General features: G+C 45.4%; 1 protein-coding gene across 1 annotated transcript in view; it reads left to right on the top strand.

The window, feature by feature from the left end:
• The window catches only part of FRK (fyn related Src family tyrosine kinase), a 124,510-nt gene that overhangs the window by 88,079 nt on the left and 19,970 nt on the right, over window positions 1-16,461 (top strand). Inside the window, exon 4 of the mRNA XM_029595235.1 lies at window positions 5,446-5,614. Within this exon, the coding sequence (XP_029451095.1) occupies window positions 5,446-5,614 (169 nt within the window). The remainder of the gene's footprint in view (window positions 1-5,445; window positions 5,615-16,461) is intronic.

Below are 16,461 nucleotides of genomic sequence, written 5' to 3' on the forward strand. Positions count from 1 at the left end.
GGATCGGCTAGCGGTGATTCCTGGTGTTGACTTCGGACTGGCAAGCGGTGATTCTCTGGTGTGTGACTTCGGACTGGCAAGTGGTGATCCCTCGGTGTGTGACCTCGGACTGGTAAGCGACGACCCTCTGGCACTTGACCTTGGACTTATTCTTGGCCATCGTCTCCAAGGGCCCACCTAAGTCCCAGCGGCCCGGGTGCCTACGGGCTCCTCCCGGGGGGACCGCGGGCTTCCAGGGGTGAAGCTCCAGTCAGCCTTTGCACCGAACACTCGACCTCTCAAGGGTCCACCTAAGTCCCAGCGGTCCGGGTCCCTACGGGCTCCTCCTGGGGGGCCCGCGGGCTTCCAGTGGCGAAGACACTGTTCCTTCCTCGATGGCATGACTCTTCTTCTGCCTCCATAGTCGCTTCTGTCTCCAGTGCCGAGGGTCAGCTGGTCACGTCTTCTGTTCCTGCCTCGCCACCCGACGGGAGAACCTACGGATCTTCCTCCTAAGGTTTTCCATCTTCCCGTCAGCCCAAGGGTTCACAAGCCTGAACATAACAGGTCCTACACATATTAGTTTAAATTAATTGAAAAGTTTAAAAAAATATACTGGGGAACATTGTGGTGTTTCTCGAGATGATGCATAGTGTTGCCAGATGTGCGGTTTTCATGCTCAGTTGGGCTACTTTCCAGTGATAGTGTGTAGGAAATGTTTCCGTTTTTTCGGGTGTGGGATTTTGGGCTTCTTTTTTTCTTGGGCATCTTTATGGGCGTCTTGCCGGAAGTGGAAGGGAAGCGTGGTGGATGGGGATTATATACTTAAAGCATGAAGTTATTAAACTACCAACTTTTTCCTGATGCATCACAGTCACAACAAACTACTGCAAGTTGTGACTGCACAGCACCAACACAGGCGTGAAAATGGTGAGAATAAGGTTGTGCCTGCTATTTTTTCCCCTTTGTTCTGCACCCTACTTTCTTTAGCCACACCATTCCAAAAAAACCCCAAGAAAATCCCAGTTACAAGCAGCATTTAGAGGCAGGAGGAGAATCTGCTGGGCAGAAGGAGGGGAGAGGGGGTTGGCCAGTATATGTGCACTTGTTTCTCTGTGTTGATTTGAACTACAAAATTCTGGAAAGTTTTAAATAACTCTCTAAAATATTTATTTATCTCTGTCTTCTATACCTCCACTAATGAGCCTCGACCAATTCCTGTGCACGCCACATATTTGCCAGCATGCTTTTCAAACCCAAACTGTGTGCAAGTATTCAATATCTGCACAACGCATACATTTTTTTTAAATTTTCACTTGCTTTTACAATATTGCACTGAATGTGCAGAGATCACCATGGCCAGGGCAAAAATATGTAGTGCCCTGGGGGGGGGGGGGGGGGGGGGGGTCAGGTCAGGCCCCCAACCTGGACGTGCTTCTAAATTAGAAGTTCTAGTACATCTTGAATGGCGCAGCTCTGCACACTGAACATGACAACCTTGGTTTTATATTTTTCTAGCAATCTTTTTTTACCTTTTTTTATATACATTGTAAATTTTGTAAACTTGTATGCAGACAATGCAGGAATTTGTGTACTATCTTGCAGAATAAAAATTATTTTTACAACTTTTGAGTTTTTGGCTACTTTTGGGCTAGATTGAGTGACCAACTGGGCTGAAAACATTTTTGGCATCTGGCAACACTGCTGATGCAAGCAGGACCAGATCCCCAGCAGCGATTGTTGCATTGTGGGAGCCTTGCGCTCATTGACTTTCCCCGTGGTGACTCCCTAGTCCTCTTCAGCTGCCACCTCCTTACCCCCGGGCCTGCCTCTCCTGGCGAGAGGCAGCCAGGAGGCCTCCCACAGCTGCCTCACACCAGCTCCATGCCTCATGTCTCCTCTGCTGGCTCAATGCCATGCAGTGGGCCTCCCCTCATTTTTGGGTGGTGATAAAAGGATAAAAAAGAAAAAAAATCTAAATAAAGAGTATCGGGGCCTTGCAGTCCACCTTTCCCATGGCAAGAGATACAGCCTCCCATAGCAACAGGCAGCCCGCCGAGACTCGGTTATCCCTGGGCTTTGCCTGCATCCCCTAGCCATCAGTAAGTGAGTAAAACCTTTTTAGTTAATCACAGGGGCTAATGCAGCTTCTTCGTTCTGGAAAGAGGAGTCAACAGAGTGTGTGAGTGAGTGAGCACGTGTGCGAGCAGTCACAGTCTCTGGTAAGTCACATAGAGTTTATGTACGAGTGAACATGTGAGTGCGGGAGAGTGTCTGTGTGACTGATCTTGTGTATCAATGAGTGTGTGACAGTATATATGTGACTGAGCATTTGTGTGTGTGTGTCAGTGAGCGTGTGTTTATGACTGTTTGTGTGTGAATCAGTGACCATGTGAGTGTGTGTGTAGGTGTTAGAGCAAAATGAGAAAATTCTGTGCACATACCCCCACCCCAGACAATCTCAAGGTGTTTGAAATCAAAAGTTCCCAGGTATGGACAACAGGAAATTTTTTTTTATCCTTATTGGTTTTAATTGAGTGTTTGTCATTCCTGTTTTGAAATATTTTATTGGGAGTTTGGGAAATTTTTTTAAGTGTTTGAGTTTTTAATTTTTGAAATATGTATTCTTTTCATTAGTATGGTTTACTCTTCTGACTGATGTTTTATATTTCTTGATTTTATTGTTTGATATTTTATGAAAAACGGTGAAGATTCTGTTCTTCCACCATTACACTGCATGCAGTTCAGTTTTTATCTGTACATTCCTATGTATTCTGTTTGTTGAGGGTCTGTCTATGTGACCAATGTGAGGTATTCTGCTAGCATGTAGTTTCTGTGTTGGCTGCTATAGATCCCTTTATTCTGTTTTCCTTATAGAAGGTGTATTGGTGTTTTAGGGCCTGGTGTAATATTTGCAGTGTTGCCTTTTCTTAGGTCGAGTGCTGGTCGAGTGCTGGGAAGTTTACTTTACTGTAATTGTAATTCAGTTTATTCCAGGCTTTCTGAGTACCAAGTTCATACCCAACATATGAAATAATAAGCCTAATACCATATGGATTCCAAGTGTCTTTTTAGTTTACAGAGTTTTCCAGTTGGCACTACAGCAGTGCATGTAAATATACATATTGTTATAAATGATATTTTTACCTCAGAAAACTGTACTTTGTTTCCTTTTCCATGTAAAATCTATTATTATAAATGCATAAAGGTCCATATCCAGCTGCTGTGTGGCTCAGCTAGTTATCCAGATAAACTTATACGGCTACCTTAGCCCATATATAGTATATCCAACTATCTTAAGGTTGGCCGGATAAGTATAACCAGCTAACTTTAGGATAGCTCTATGGGCCAACTAGAGTTAACTGAATACATCATCCAGCTAACTCTGAATTGGAGTTAGCCAGACAACTTATCCAACTAACTCAATTCCTCCCAATTATGCCTCTGGAATGCCCCTAACTTATCCAGCTAAATTCTAGCCAGCTAACTTAATATCCAGCTATAATTTAGCAGTAAAGTGCCCTTATCTTCGTTTAGCTGGATAACTTCTGAGTTATTTGGCTAAAAGCTTTTGAATATGGACCTAATAATCTTTAATTGGGTGTGGGGAGGGTAGGGGATGCAAGGCTCTAAGGTTCACCTAGGGTGCTTAATACTCATGCACCAGCCCTGGCTGCATTGGCTCCATGTGGGAAAACAGGATTCCATCTCAAACTGCTGCTTGGGGTCAGTGGCTGTCCCTAGTCTCAGCTGCAACAGTGATGTGTGATGTCTCAGCCATGGCTAAATTTTCTTGTAACCCCAGAGAAAGCCAACAACATGGGTTAATTCTGATAGTCCCTCTCCTGGAATAAATAGGCAGAGCGGAGTCTGGAGAACCATAATTATAAAAGCAGACTCTAACACAGAATCAATGGGAATGCACTGGTGAGGAAGCCAGAGAAGTGGAGGCAATCTACAGTTGCAGCAGGGGAAGGGATGAGCCAGGAAGAAATGCCTGCATAATGTTAGTGAGAATTCTGTCTGAGGTGACTGGACTGAGCTCTGAGGGGGGGCAGCTGGCTGTAGAACCTGAGAGTCTCATGGACAGTTGGGGTGCAAAGAAGGGATATGAAAGGGAGGGGGTGCTGCAGGCTGGGGAACAGCTAGCAGCAAACAAGACGTTTACATAATGATGTGGGAGGCACTGGCTAAGTGAGCACTTGAGCAGCAGCACAACAACAGAATGTGTGTCTTTGAGAGAGTGTGTGCATCTGTATCTGAGCCACTGATTGGTAATGTGGTTGCCTCACTGGCAATTGGTTCAAGAGCAGAATGGTTGGCAAGAGACTTTAACACCAGGCCACAATCCAGGATAAATATATGTGAAAGTTTTAACTAAACTTGGGGAAGGGGGTGTCAAGGGGTCAACCAGTTGAATGGATGGAAGGGGGACTGCAGTTCAGTTTGCTCACACCTGATCTAGAGTGTGCTCTACTTAGTTTTCTAGGAAAAAAATGTGAAATTTATATTAGAGATATTTTGGCTCCAGGTTGTATGATGGACCTCTCAAGGTTTGGCTTGGTATGCTTTTGGGAGCTGTTGAAGCATGTGCTGCACAGAAAGGGGTAGATTTTCAAAAAACGCGAATAGGCGTACTTTTGCTGGCGCATCAGGCGCAAGCAAAAGTACGCTGGATTTTAGTAGATACGCGCGGAGCCGCGCGTATCCACTAAAATCCTGGATCGGCGCGCACAAGGCTATGAATTCTGTATAGCCGGCGCGCGCCGAGCCGCGCTGCCTACCCCCGTTCCCTCCAACGCCCTCCCCTCATCTTCCCCTCCCTTCCTCTATCTAACCCACCCGCCCGGCCCTGTCTACACCCCCCCCCCTTACCTTTCTCCGGGGATTTACGCCTCCCGGAGGGAGAAGTAAATCCCCGCGCACCAGCGGGCCTCCTGCGCGCCGGGCCGCGACCTGGGGGCGGGTACGGAGGGTGCGGCCACGCCCCTGGACCGCCCCGGGCTGTAGCCACGCCCCCGTACCCGCCCCCAAAACGCTGCCGACACGCCCCCGAAATGCCGCGACGACCGGGCCCACCCCCGACATGCCCCTTACACGCCCCCCTCGGAGAACCCCGGGACTTACACGAGTCCCGGGGCTCTGCGCGCGCCGGTAGGCCTATGTAAAATAGGCTCACCGGCGCGCAGGGCCCTGCTCGCCTAAATCCGCCCGGTTTTGGGCGGATTTAGGCAAGCAGGGCTCTGAAAATCCGCCCCAAAGTGCACAAGGGGCTCACACATATAACCTGTAGGCCAGTTTTGAAAAAAATCCCCCTGGCAGATATTTTCTTACAATCTGCCGCTGAGCAGCTTGGATGAAGGTTGCTTTGTTAGCCCAGCTATGATGATGCATATTAATTTAGGGAAAAGATTTCGATAAGGATATGTTTATTGATTTTTACGTGTCATTTCTTCCTTAATACAGAAAGAAGTCCCGATGACTTTTGACTTGTCCTATAAAACACAGGATGAATGGGAAATTGATCGCAATTCTCTGAAACTGCTGAAAAAGCTGGGATCAGGGCAGTATGGTGACGTGTGGGAAGGAATGTGGAATAACACCACACCAGTCGCAATCAAAACATTGAAGCCAGGTCGGTGCACATTCACCGGGATTCTGGGAGGTTCATTTATCTTAACAATGGAGTCTACAGCTTATGATACCTTTTAAAGGACCAGGAAATATACCTTCTACTACCTGAACAACTGAGATCTCCCAGGTCTCTTCTTCAGATGTCCTAATCTGTAAAAAAGTGAGACCCAAACCGATAATAAAATGGAATGTCAGCAGATAAGAGCCACATTGTCCAACTGAGTCTGCCTAATTCTACTTGCTGTGCAGTCACAAGTATTAATCAATCACTGCTCCCCCTACTACTATATATAACTTCTAAAGCACTACTAGACATACGCAGAGCTGTTCAAATAGGCATGAGACACTCCCTGCTCTATGGAGCTTACAATCCACTGAAGAAATGCAGACAAAATGCATAGGGGTAGATATTCAAAAGCCATTTAGATAGATAATGGGAAAGTTATCCATCTAAATGGCTTATCCGGCTGAATTCTAACCGGATAATGAATTATCCTGCTAGAATTTAGCTGGGTAAGTTGGGGGTCATTCCTGGGGCGGGAGGTAGGCATTCCGAGGAGGAGCGAAGATAGCCGGTTAACTTAACTGGCTAACTCTAGATGTGTCATAGGGCAGGTCCAAAATTAGCCGGATACCACATATCCGATTAATTGTAACTTATTTGGGTATATTCAGCAGCGCGACTGCACCACTGAATATCCCAATCAAGTTAGCTGCATATGAGTATCCAGCTAACTTAACTAGCCACTCAGGTTGCCCTCATGTTTCTGTTAAAGGTAGTAACTGCTGCTTTGTGCAGGTTACCCCCATGTTTCTGTTAAGGGTAGAAACTGAAGCTCTATGCAGGTTACCCCCATGTTTCAGTTAAGGGTAGAAACTGCTGCTCATAAGAACATAAGAAATTGCCATGCTGCCCAAGCCAAGGATCCATCAAGTCCAGCATCCTGTTTCCAACAGAGGCCAAACCAGGCCACAAGAACCTGGCAATTACCCAAACAGCAAGAAGATCCCATGCTACTGATGCAATTAATAGCAGTGGCTATTCCCTAAGTAAACTTGATTCATAGCAGTTAATGGACGTCTCCTCCCAGAACTTATCCAAACCTTTTTTGAATCCAGCTACACTAACTGCACTAAACACATCCTCTGGCAACAAATTCCAGAGCTTAATTGTGTGCTAAGTGAAAAAGAATTTTCTCCGATTAGTCTTACATGTGCTACTTGCTAAACTCATGGAGTGCCTCCTAGTCCTTTTTTATCCAAAAGTGTAAATAACCGATTCACATCTACACATTCAAGACCTCTCATGATCTTAAAGACCTCTATTATATCCCAACTCAGCTGGCTCTTCTCCAAGCTGAAAAGTCCTAACCTCTTTAGTCTTTCCTCATAGGGGAGCTGTTCCATTCCCTTTATCATTTTGGTTGCTCTTTTCTGTACCTTCTCCATCGCAACTATATCTTTTTTGAGATGCGGTGACCAGAATTGTACAAATTATTCAAGGTGCGGTCTCACCATAGAGTGATACAGAGGCATTATCACATTTTCCACTTTATTAACCATTCCCTTCCTAATAATTCCTAACATTCTGTTTGCTTTTTTGACTGCTGCAGCACACTGATTTTAAAGTATTATCCACTATGATGCCTAGATCCTTTCCTGGGTAGTAGCTCCTAATATGGAACCTAACATTTTGTAACTACAGCAAGGGTTATTTTTCCCTATATGCAACACCTTGCACTTGTCCACATTAAATTTTATCTGCCATTTGGATGCCAAATCTTCCAGTTATGCAAGGTCCTCCTGTAATGTATCACAATCCGCTTGTGATTTAACTACTCTGAATAATTTTGTATCATCCACAAATTTGATAACCTCACTCATCATATTCCTTTCCAGATCATTTATATATATATATATACTAGCTGTACCCGGCCACGCGTTGCCGTGGCTCAGTCTGGTTTAATTTCACAATGCGCATTATCTCTGCTCCGGCCGTCCCAACTCCCTCCCCCCCTTCCCCGGCGGTGGACGGACTGGCTCGGCGACTCTTTTACCCTTTCCTCCTCCTGTGTGTAACTGTCTGGCAGTCCCTACTCCCTCCCCCTTCCCCAGTGGTGGAGGAACGGGCTGAGCCATTTCTCGGAGCGCGTTGCCATGGTTCAGTCTGGTTTAATTTCACAATGCGCATTAGCTCTGCTCTGGCCGTCCCAACTCCCTCCCCCCCCCTTCCCCAGCGGTGGACGGACTAGCTTGGCGACTCTTCTACCCTTTCCTCCTCCTGTGTGTAACTGTCCGGCAGTCCCTACTCCCTCCCCCCTTCCCCAGCGGCTGTACCCGGCCACGCGTTGCTGTAGCTCATTCTGGTCAAATGGAAAAGAAAGAAAAGAGAAAGCGCACGTTTCTGCATTTTCTCTGCTCTGGCCGTTCCAACTCCCCCCCACCCCCTTCACCGGCGGTGGATGGACTGGCTCGACGACTCTTCTACCCTTTCCTCCTCCTGTGTGTAACTGTCCGGCAGTCCCTACTCCCGCCCCCCCCCCTTCCCCAGCGGCGGAGGAATGGGCTGAGCCGTTTCTTGGAGCGGTGACTCGTCTGCCCTTTCCTCCTCCTCTCTGTGACACCCAGCACGTAGCGCAGAGCTCTATGTTCCGCACATGCGCGATAGAGCAGATCTCTACCGCGCATTTGCGGTCCGTCAGTCAGAGCCCATTTATATTGTAGATAGCGTGTGTTGCTTTTACGTCCAACAGATGGTGCTGTTTTTGCAAAAAAATCATGTTTTTACCTGTCACCGGTGTGACATCTATATAATATAGGTATATAGAAACACGCGCGAAATCAAATGCAACGTTGTGTCAAAATTTCAAAGCAATCGGTGAAGAACTTTTGGACATTTAAGATTTTGAACAAACGAACATTTACATTTTTCTTTATATAGATATATATTGAAAAGCATGGGTTCAAGTACAGATCCCTGAGGCACTCCACTGTTTACCCTTTTCCACTGAGAAAATTGCCCATTTAATCCTACTCTCTGTTTCCTGTCTTTTAACCAGTTTGTAATCCTCGAAATGACATCGCCTCTTATCCCATGACTTTTTAGTTTTCTTAGAAGCCTCTCATGAGGGACTTTGTCAAACGCCTTCTGAAAATCCAAATACACTACATCTACCGGTTCACCTTTATCCACATGTTTATTAACCCCTTCAATAAAATGAAGCAGGTTTGTTAGGCAAGACTTCCCTTGGATAAATCCATGTTGACTGTGTTCCATTATACCATGTCTTTCTATATGCTCTACGATTTTGGTCTTTAGAATAGTTTCCACTATTTTTCCCGGCACTGAAGACAGGCTCACTGGTCTGTAGTTACCCGGATCGCCCCTGGAGCCCTTTTTACATATTGGGGTTACATTGGCTACCCTCCAGTCTTCAGGTACAATGGGTGATTTTAATGATAGGTTACAAATTTTAACTAATGGAGAAGAAATTTCATTTTTGTGTTCTTTCAGTATTCTAGGATGCATACCATCTGGTCCATGCTCCATGCAGGTTACCCCCATGTTTTTGTTAAGGGTAGTAATTGTCACTCCATGCAGGTTACCCCCTCACCTTCTGTTTAAGGCTGTAACTGCTGTTCCATGCATGTTACCCCCTCCTGATTACTTGAAAATACTTAAACTCAACAAATCTAAGACCAGGGAAAGCCAGGGGTTAAAATGTAAAAGCAACCTCTAAAAGGTGGTTTTTAGAAAGGAGTGGCATGTGACCATAGTGGGAGCATGGTGCACCAACTTTGGAAGTCTATTCCAGGCCAGTGGAAAGTTGGGAGATGGGAGTTGCCAATGGAGGAGAGGAGCAGCTTGCCTGATAATGAGAGGTCAGGAGGAGTGGTGCAGGGGGAATAAGAGGGGGAGGTAATGAGGAGCTGCAGAGTGAAGACACTTGTAGGTGAGTAAGAGAAGCTTGAACTGTATAGAAAAGCGGATGGGGAGCCACTGTAGTGATATCAGAAGGCTGCCCAGTCCCTACGGTGCCTTTGTGTCTGAGCCTGCATGCTTGTGTTCTTTCACACCTCCCCATGATGAGTCCTGTGGGGGTCCCTTCTGGAGACGCTCTCTCTCTGTCTTCATGAACACAAAGTGTACTTCTGCAGGTGGTTCTCCTTTAGCCTGGTTTGACTCTGTGGGCAATTACTGTCTTTGTGTCCTAGTCCAACTTGGGAAAAAATAAGGCATGGTTGCGAGCCCTAAAAATAATCGGTAGTGGCTTAACTCAGCTCAAGAAAAGAATAGGTCCAGAGCCCCTAGGTGGTGGACAATAAAGACCTAACAGTATCTGTGCTGGCAATGAGTCAGCACAAACCTTCACGGAGGTTTGCACAAGTTCCTGGAGGAAAAATGCATAAGACATGACTAGCCAGGCAGACTAAAGAAAGCCATCGCTATCTCTGAGCATGAGTAATAGGAAATAGATTTACTTTATGGGATTTGCCAGGTACCTGTGACTTGGACTGGCCACTATCGGGGACAGGATGCTGGGCTCAATGAACCTTGGTCTGACCCAGCCTGGCACTTTTTATGTTCTTATGTACAGGCTGGACCTTGATCTGACCCAGCCTGGTACTTCTTATGTTCTTATGTACAGGATGCTGGGCTCGATGGATCTTGATCCGACTCAACCTGGCACTTTTTATGTTCTTATGTACAGGATGCTGGGCTCGATGGACCTAGGTCTGACCCAGCCTGGCACTTCTTATGTTCTTGTGAATATATTGGGCTTTAACATAAAACAAGCAGCCAAATGCAGTTCAAATGTTTAGAAATAATTTAGTGTGTTACTTCTTGGATCGGTTCAGTGCCTGCAATCTGCCTGTGCTTCTCTACAGAGGCTCCTGCCCCACATCTCTCCTCTTCACCATGGGGAAGACTGTTTGCAGGTGGAGATGAAGGATTAATAGATAGAGAGGGAGAGTTAGGATGTGTAGGGAAAGATTCAGCAAGGGAAATGGAGGGCAAGGAGAGATGGGGGAGAGCCAGAGAGAGAAAGATGGAGGGCTCTTTCCAATTCCCAGTCTCCTTCTCAACTCTGCTCTCGTCATCTCTTCATCTCCCTAGTCTTGGCATCTTTCCTGTGGCGACTGGAGAGTAGCAGCAGAGCAAGCAGCACCTACATGGGAGACAACTTGCAGCACAGAGGACAATGATTACCTGCTCTTCTTCCTACCCTTGTGTAGGCTTCATTTACAATCAGAGAGCCCTTGTGATAGGGAGATAAGAGGACGAGGAGGCAGCATTGGAGACAGGAAGTACTGCACCTTCACTCTCTCTCCTCGTCCCTGTAGTTCCTCAGCCAGCACACTCTCCTGCTTCTCTTGGGGTAGTGATGACGCATCTGAGGTGCTCTTTCCTATGTCTCCCATTTCTCCAGGTCAGAACATGGCAGCTGATGGGAAACCAAGGATCTCCTGCTTGAATTTATCTCTTTGTGTGTGTGTGTGTGTGTGTGTTGGGCAGATGATTGTTTTCTGCAGTTCAGGCTTCCTTCTCTGGTGTGCTGATGGTCTGGTTCTGAACCTTCTGACAGGCTTCCATGTACCCCCAGGAGTACTCATATCCCTGGTTTAGATCTCTGCAGTACATCTGGTAGTGCTGTGGAAATAAGAAGTGAGAATACTGGCAAGGTCTTATCACCTAACCAAGGGCAAGGCAAGATCATTTATTTAACTTTACTTATAGCAGGGTTCTATGGTGGCCTTAGCAGCGAGGTGAAGGCACATCTATCTTCTCACACTCCTCAGTTCTCAGCACAGTTATATCCTCTCATCTCCAGAGACTTCAAAAAGCAGAAGGAAAGTGACAGTCCAACTGCACAGGAAGCTGAGAAGAGGTGAAAGAGAAGAGGTTGGCACCCACTGAACCTGAGGAGACTTTGTCGGGAGATCACGTGACCCGCTGAACGAGTGAGCACCGCAGCCTGCTCATTCCCGGTGCTCCCTTCAAACATCATCATTGAAATCTCCCATTTTGGGCTTTTGTCAATACCAATTGTCACATGTGGCTTCCCAGATCTCTATCGAGGGCTTTCTGCTCCAAGGCACAGGGAATATGCCAGCAAAGCAGCAACGAGAGAAAAAGGTTCCCGATAAGCCTAAAATGGCTGACAGCCCCCCAAGCCCGTGACCCATTGTGGTAAACAACAACCATGGAGACCTCGTGGAAGATGTTACTGTGGCGGTAGTGCAGGCACTTGACGGGAGGTTCTTGGAACTATCCCAGCAAATTGCCTCTGGAAACGAAATGCTGCAGATCATTAAACAGGTTGAAGACGCCCAAAAAAGAGTGTCTGAAGTGGAGGAAGAGACACAGGCCTTGCAGCACAAACAAACAGCAATGGAGAAGCAAGTACAAGCCCTGGAACAAAAGGCAGATGACCTGGAAAACAGGTCTAGACGAAATAATTTATGATTTGTAGGCTTTGCAGAATCTTACATGGATAGAGAGGTCCATACACTGTTGGAAGGCTGGTTGATTTTAGAACTGGGCCCGAGCCTGAGAACTGTGTGCATGGTCCGGACCCAAGATGGCAGCGTGAACAGTCAGAAGGGAAATCGCTCTGTGATTACACATTACCTGGAAGAAGATGCCTCCCAAAAGAAAAGGCAAGGTTTGGGTTTTTCCCCCAGAGCCCACCTTAACTCCTGGGCAGAAGCTGATAACTCCTTTCACAACGACGATGGTGGAATTTAGAGGTAAAATTATCCTCGCTTCAGTGTCTGGAGAGGGAACTTCGGCACTGTATGGGGAAACTACTCTTAGTTCCCCTGATTATCGGCCCCCACCACTTCCAGCATCACAGTTTGAGTTGCAAGATGCAACGCAGAAGGATGACATTATCCACCCAGCGGGAGGGGGAAGGCGAGGTGGAGAAATAGAGCTGCAGCCTCAGTTCTCCAGTATACTGGAAGCAGCATCGATAAGGGTCCCAGAGGAACTTAAATTATTCTTATCCCCGGTGGATCCTGTGGAGGAAGAAAGGAGGATCTCTGCGGCGCAAGTGGTGGATCTTCCAGGTGTGGTGGATGTCTGGGAAGGGGATGAGTTTTTTCAATTGCCCCCAAAACTGGCCATAGTGACCCTGGATGCTTTATGGGATCTGGTAGCTAGCCTAGGAGGGCTAGTGAAGGATTGTGAAAGCAAATATGTAAAATTGACTTCGGAGATACAATTCCTTAAACTTAATTTGGGAGGCCAGATTAAGGATCTTAGCAAGAGAGTTGAAGTGGTGGAGCAAACTACATCGCAAGCTCAGACTATCAACTTTAAATTCATAAAAGATTAAGGAATACAATCTAAAAGACTAGAATCTCTGGAAAATCATGTTTGACATCTTAATTTGAGATTTTTAAATTTTCCTCGTGTTCTGGGAGAGGACACCCATAGCATGCTTAGAAAATATATTTTGTGGAAAATTTAAAATTTGAAGAGAAGAAACGTCCTTTGGTCAATAAGGCATACTATATATCAAAAGCCAGAAAAAATATCAAAGATAATCAGTTGGAAGTCCTCGACAACTTGACTCAATTTTTGGAAAGTTCAACAGAAGAGATTCTAGACTGAGGAACGTTACTTGTGTCTTTTGTGACAGAGAAAGATATTAGTGATGTAATGAGAAAGTATTTCCAAAATATATCCCTTACTTTTTTCATGACCAAGTTGTTAAAATATTCTCAGATTTTTCTAGGACCACCCAATTAAGGAGAAGGGAGTTTCTTAGTGTGAGACCTCAAGTAATTAACCTTAGGGTACACGTTCATATTAAAATATCCTTGTAGGTGCATAGTCCAAGGAAAAGATGAATGTTTTGTTTTCACTATGTCAGAACAGCTGTAATCATTCTTAAATGCTAGGAATTTGAATACCAATCCTGTATAATAGATCCCTTAAGATAATCATTCATTGTAATACACCGTATCCATTAAGCCAGTTTTTTCCTGTTTATTCTGTTTCCTTACATTCTCCCTTTAGATGTCTGGGTCTTTTGTTGTCTTTGTTTAAAAATCATTTTTACCTCGCTGAAAAGTGTTGTAGTTGGTAATAATTTCTCCTTGATTATGCTTAATGTGAAATTTGATATTCTACATATCATTTATTTTCTGATGGAGTGAGATGTATGCTTACTTTATGAAAATTAATAAAATATGAATTATAAAAAAAAACAAAGAGCTGGGCCTGAGCCACTTACAGGGTAGTTGCCAGGTGGAGAGAGCACACCGCTTGGGGGAACGGAGCCAAGACTCCATGAGACCGAGAGTTATCATTGCAAGATCGGCTATTTTACAGGAAAAAGCCATCACTGCAATATGAAGGGAAAAAAGATTTTAATCTTCCAGGATTATTCTACTGTTATATCTCAGAAGTGGAGAGAATTTTCACAAATATGTGTGGAGCTCCATGACCATCACTTTAAATTCAATCTACAATATCCAGCTCGATTGAGAGTGGAACATAATGGAGTCTGGAAGGCTTTTGACACAGCAGCTAGCACAAGGCCCTTCCTAGCATCTCTACCTGCTGCATGAGGAGACCTTGGCATACCAGAGAGGTCACCATTTCTGACACTCAATATCTCCAGTTATACTGGGGATCAGTGGAGGCAAAGGAGTAAAATCTAGAGGGGGAGAATTAGGAGGTGGGGGTCGCGGGAGGAGAGGAAGGGACAATTTAATGGCTGACACAAACATGGAGGGCATGTAAGGGCAATGGCTGGTTGGGAAATATTATTCACAATACTGGGCCCCTAGGCTGGGGGGGGAAGGGCTCAGGGTAAATTTGGACATATATCACAGGAGTGCTTTAATCTATATGGCTGAATCTTTATCATATGGCTGAATCTTTATCATATGGATGATCTTGGAATGTAGCTGGACTGGGATCCCCGGTAAAGAGGACCAAATTGTTGGCTTTGCTTAAAAGACCTAAGGCTTACATAGTGGGGTAGATTTTCAAAGGGTTACACGCGTAACCCTTTAAAACCTACCCCTGCGTGCATCGAGCCAATTTTGCATAGGCTCGGCTGCGCGCGCGCTATGTCACGGGGCTTTGAAAAAGGGGCGGGAAGGGGTGGGGATGGGGCGGCGGTCTGGGGGCGGTCCCGAGTCCTCCTGAAATAAAGGTAGGGGGTATTTGGTTAGGGCAGGGGGATGGGTTAGATAAGGGAAGGGAGGGGAAGGTGGGGGGGGGGGAGCGAAAGGAAAGTTCCCTCCGAGGCCGCTCCGATTTCGAGCGGCCTCGGAGGGAACGGGGAAAGCCATTGGGCCTCCCCCTAGGGCTTGGCGCGTGCAAGGTGCACAAGTGTGCACCCCCTTGCATGCATCGACCCCGGATTTTATAACATGCACGCGGCAGCGCACACATGTTATAAAATTGGGTGTACATTTGTGCACGTCGGGTAGCAAGCACAAATGTACCCCGCATGCATAAGATTAAAAATCTGCCCAAGTATGTCTGCAAGAGACACATTTAGATAATAAAGAGCATTCAAAACTAACTAAAGGTCGGTGGACCAGCAATTATTTTCTCCAGCAGTCAGTCGAAAAGACGGAGTTGCTATTCTAATAGGTAAAGGAATAGTCTTTGAACATATGGTTACCTTAAAGGATAATGCTGGCCACTATGTAATTATTACTGGGAAACTATTTGGCAAGCTGGTGACCATAGGCAAAGTGTATGCACCAAATACCTATTCACTCCAATTTTTCACGGACCTTATCCAGGCCTTGTTCACACATGCTATAGGTCCAGTATTTCTCACGGGGGATTTTAATTGTGTAGCAGACCCTTCCATTGACCGCCAAACAAAAGCCCATCTGCCGAGACTGGGGCTAAGGAAGGGTATTCCTTATCTTTGTAAATAATTGCACTTATCAGATGTATGGAGAGTAATGCATCCAGAAGAGAAAGATTTTACCCACATGGCATTGAATCATGGGCCTTTGCTAAGGATTGATTATATTTTAGCCAGTACTGTGAATTTTTTTATGTATCAAAGGCTGAGCTTGGATCCACAGAATGCTCTGAGTGGATGTTAAGTGGGGGGTTATGGGACATAGGCCGCGTTGTTGGAGGTTTCCATCTCACCTCACAGGAGATGAAGACTTTCAAATATTTCTTAAAATCTAATGGAAAGAATATGCAGAACATAACTATTCCCAGAAGACAAACCCCCTGCTGTTCTGGGAGGAGAGGAAGGTGGTTCTACGGGGAGACATCACAGCCTATATGATCCGGAAAAATAGACTACTAAATAAATGGATCATTGATATGGAGAAAATATTTAAAAAATCTAAAGCAAACTTGATAGCCTCCCCATTTGCTGCCAATAGAAAACAATGTAGATAATCACTATATCAGCTTAATTGTCTCTTGCATCAAAAAACCATGACTTCTCTGCTTTATACATCACATAAACTATACAGGTTTGGGAAAAAGGCTAGTAAACTACTAGCTAACTTTAAAACCAAAAAGGGGCATAACTATCTAGAGGTGTTACATGGACCTGATGGGTTAAATATACCTCCACGACAGATATGTATCATATATTTCACGCTTTCTATGCTAAATTATAATCAGAGGACTCCAAGGACAATGCTGGTGAACTAGAGGAATCCTTTTTTCAGGGATTAGAATTATCAAAAGTGACAGCACAACAATTAGAAAAACTGAACAGACCCGTTACCATATCTGGAATTGTTTCGATTTAAAATAATTTGCAAACATTTTAGCGAATAGGCTGAAGGTGGTTTTGCCGAGCCTAATCTCCCCAAATCAAGGGGGTTTTGTACCTG

Source organism: Rhinatrema bivittatum, chromosome 3 (genome assembly GCF_901001135.1).
Source record: "Rhinatrema bivittatum chromosome 3, aRhiBiv1.1, whole genome shotgun sequence".
NCBI classification, from domain to species: domain Eukaryota; kingdom Metazoa; phylum Chordata; class Amphibia; order Gymnophiona; family Rhinatrematidae; genus Rhinatrema; species Rhinatrema bivittatum.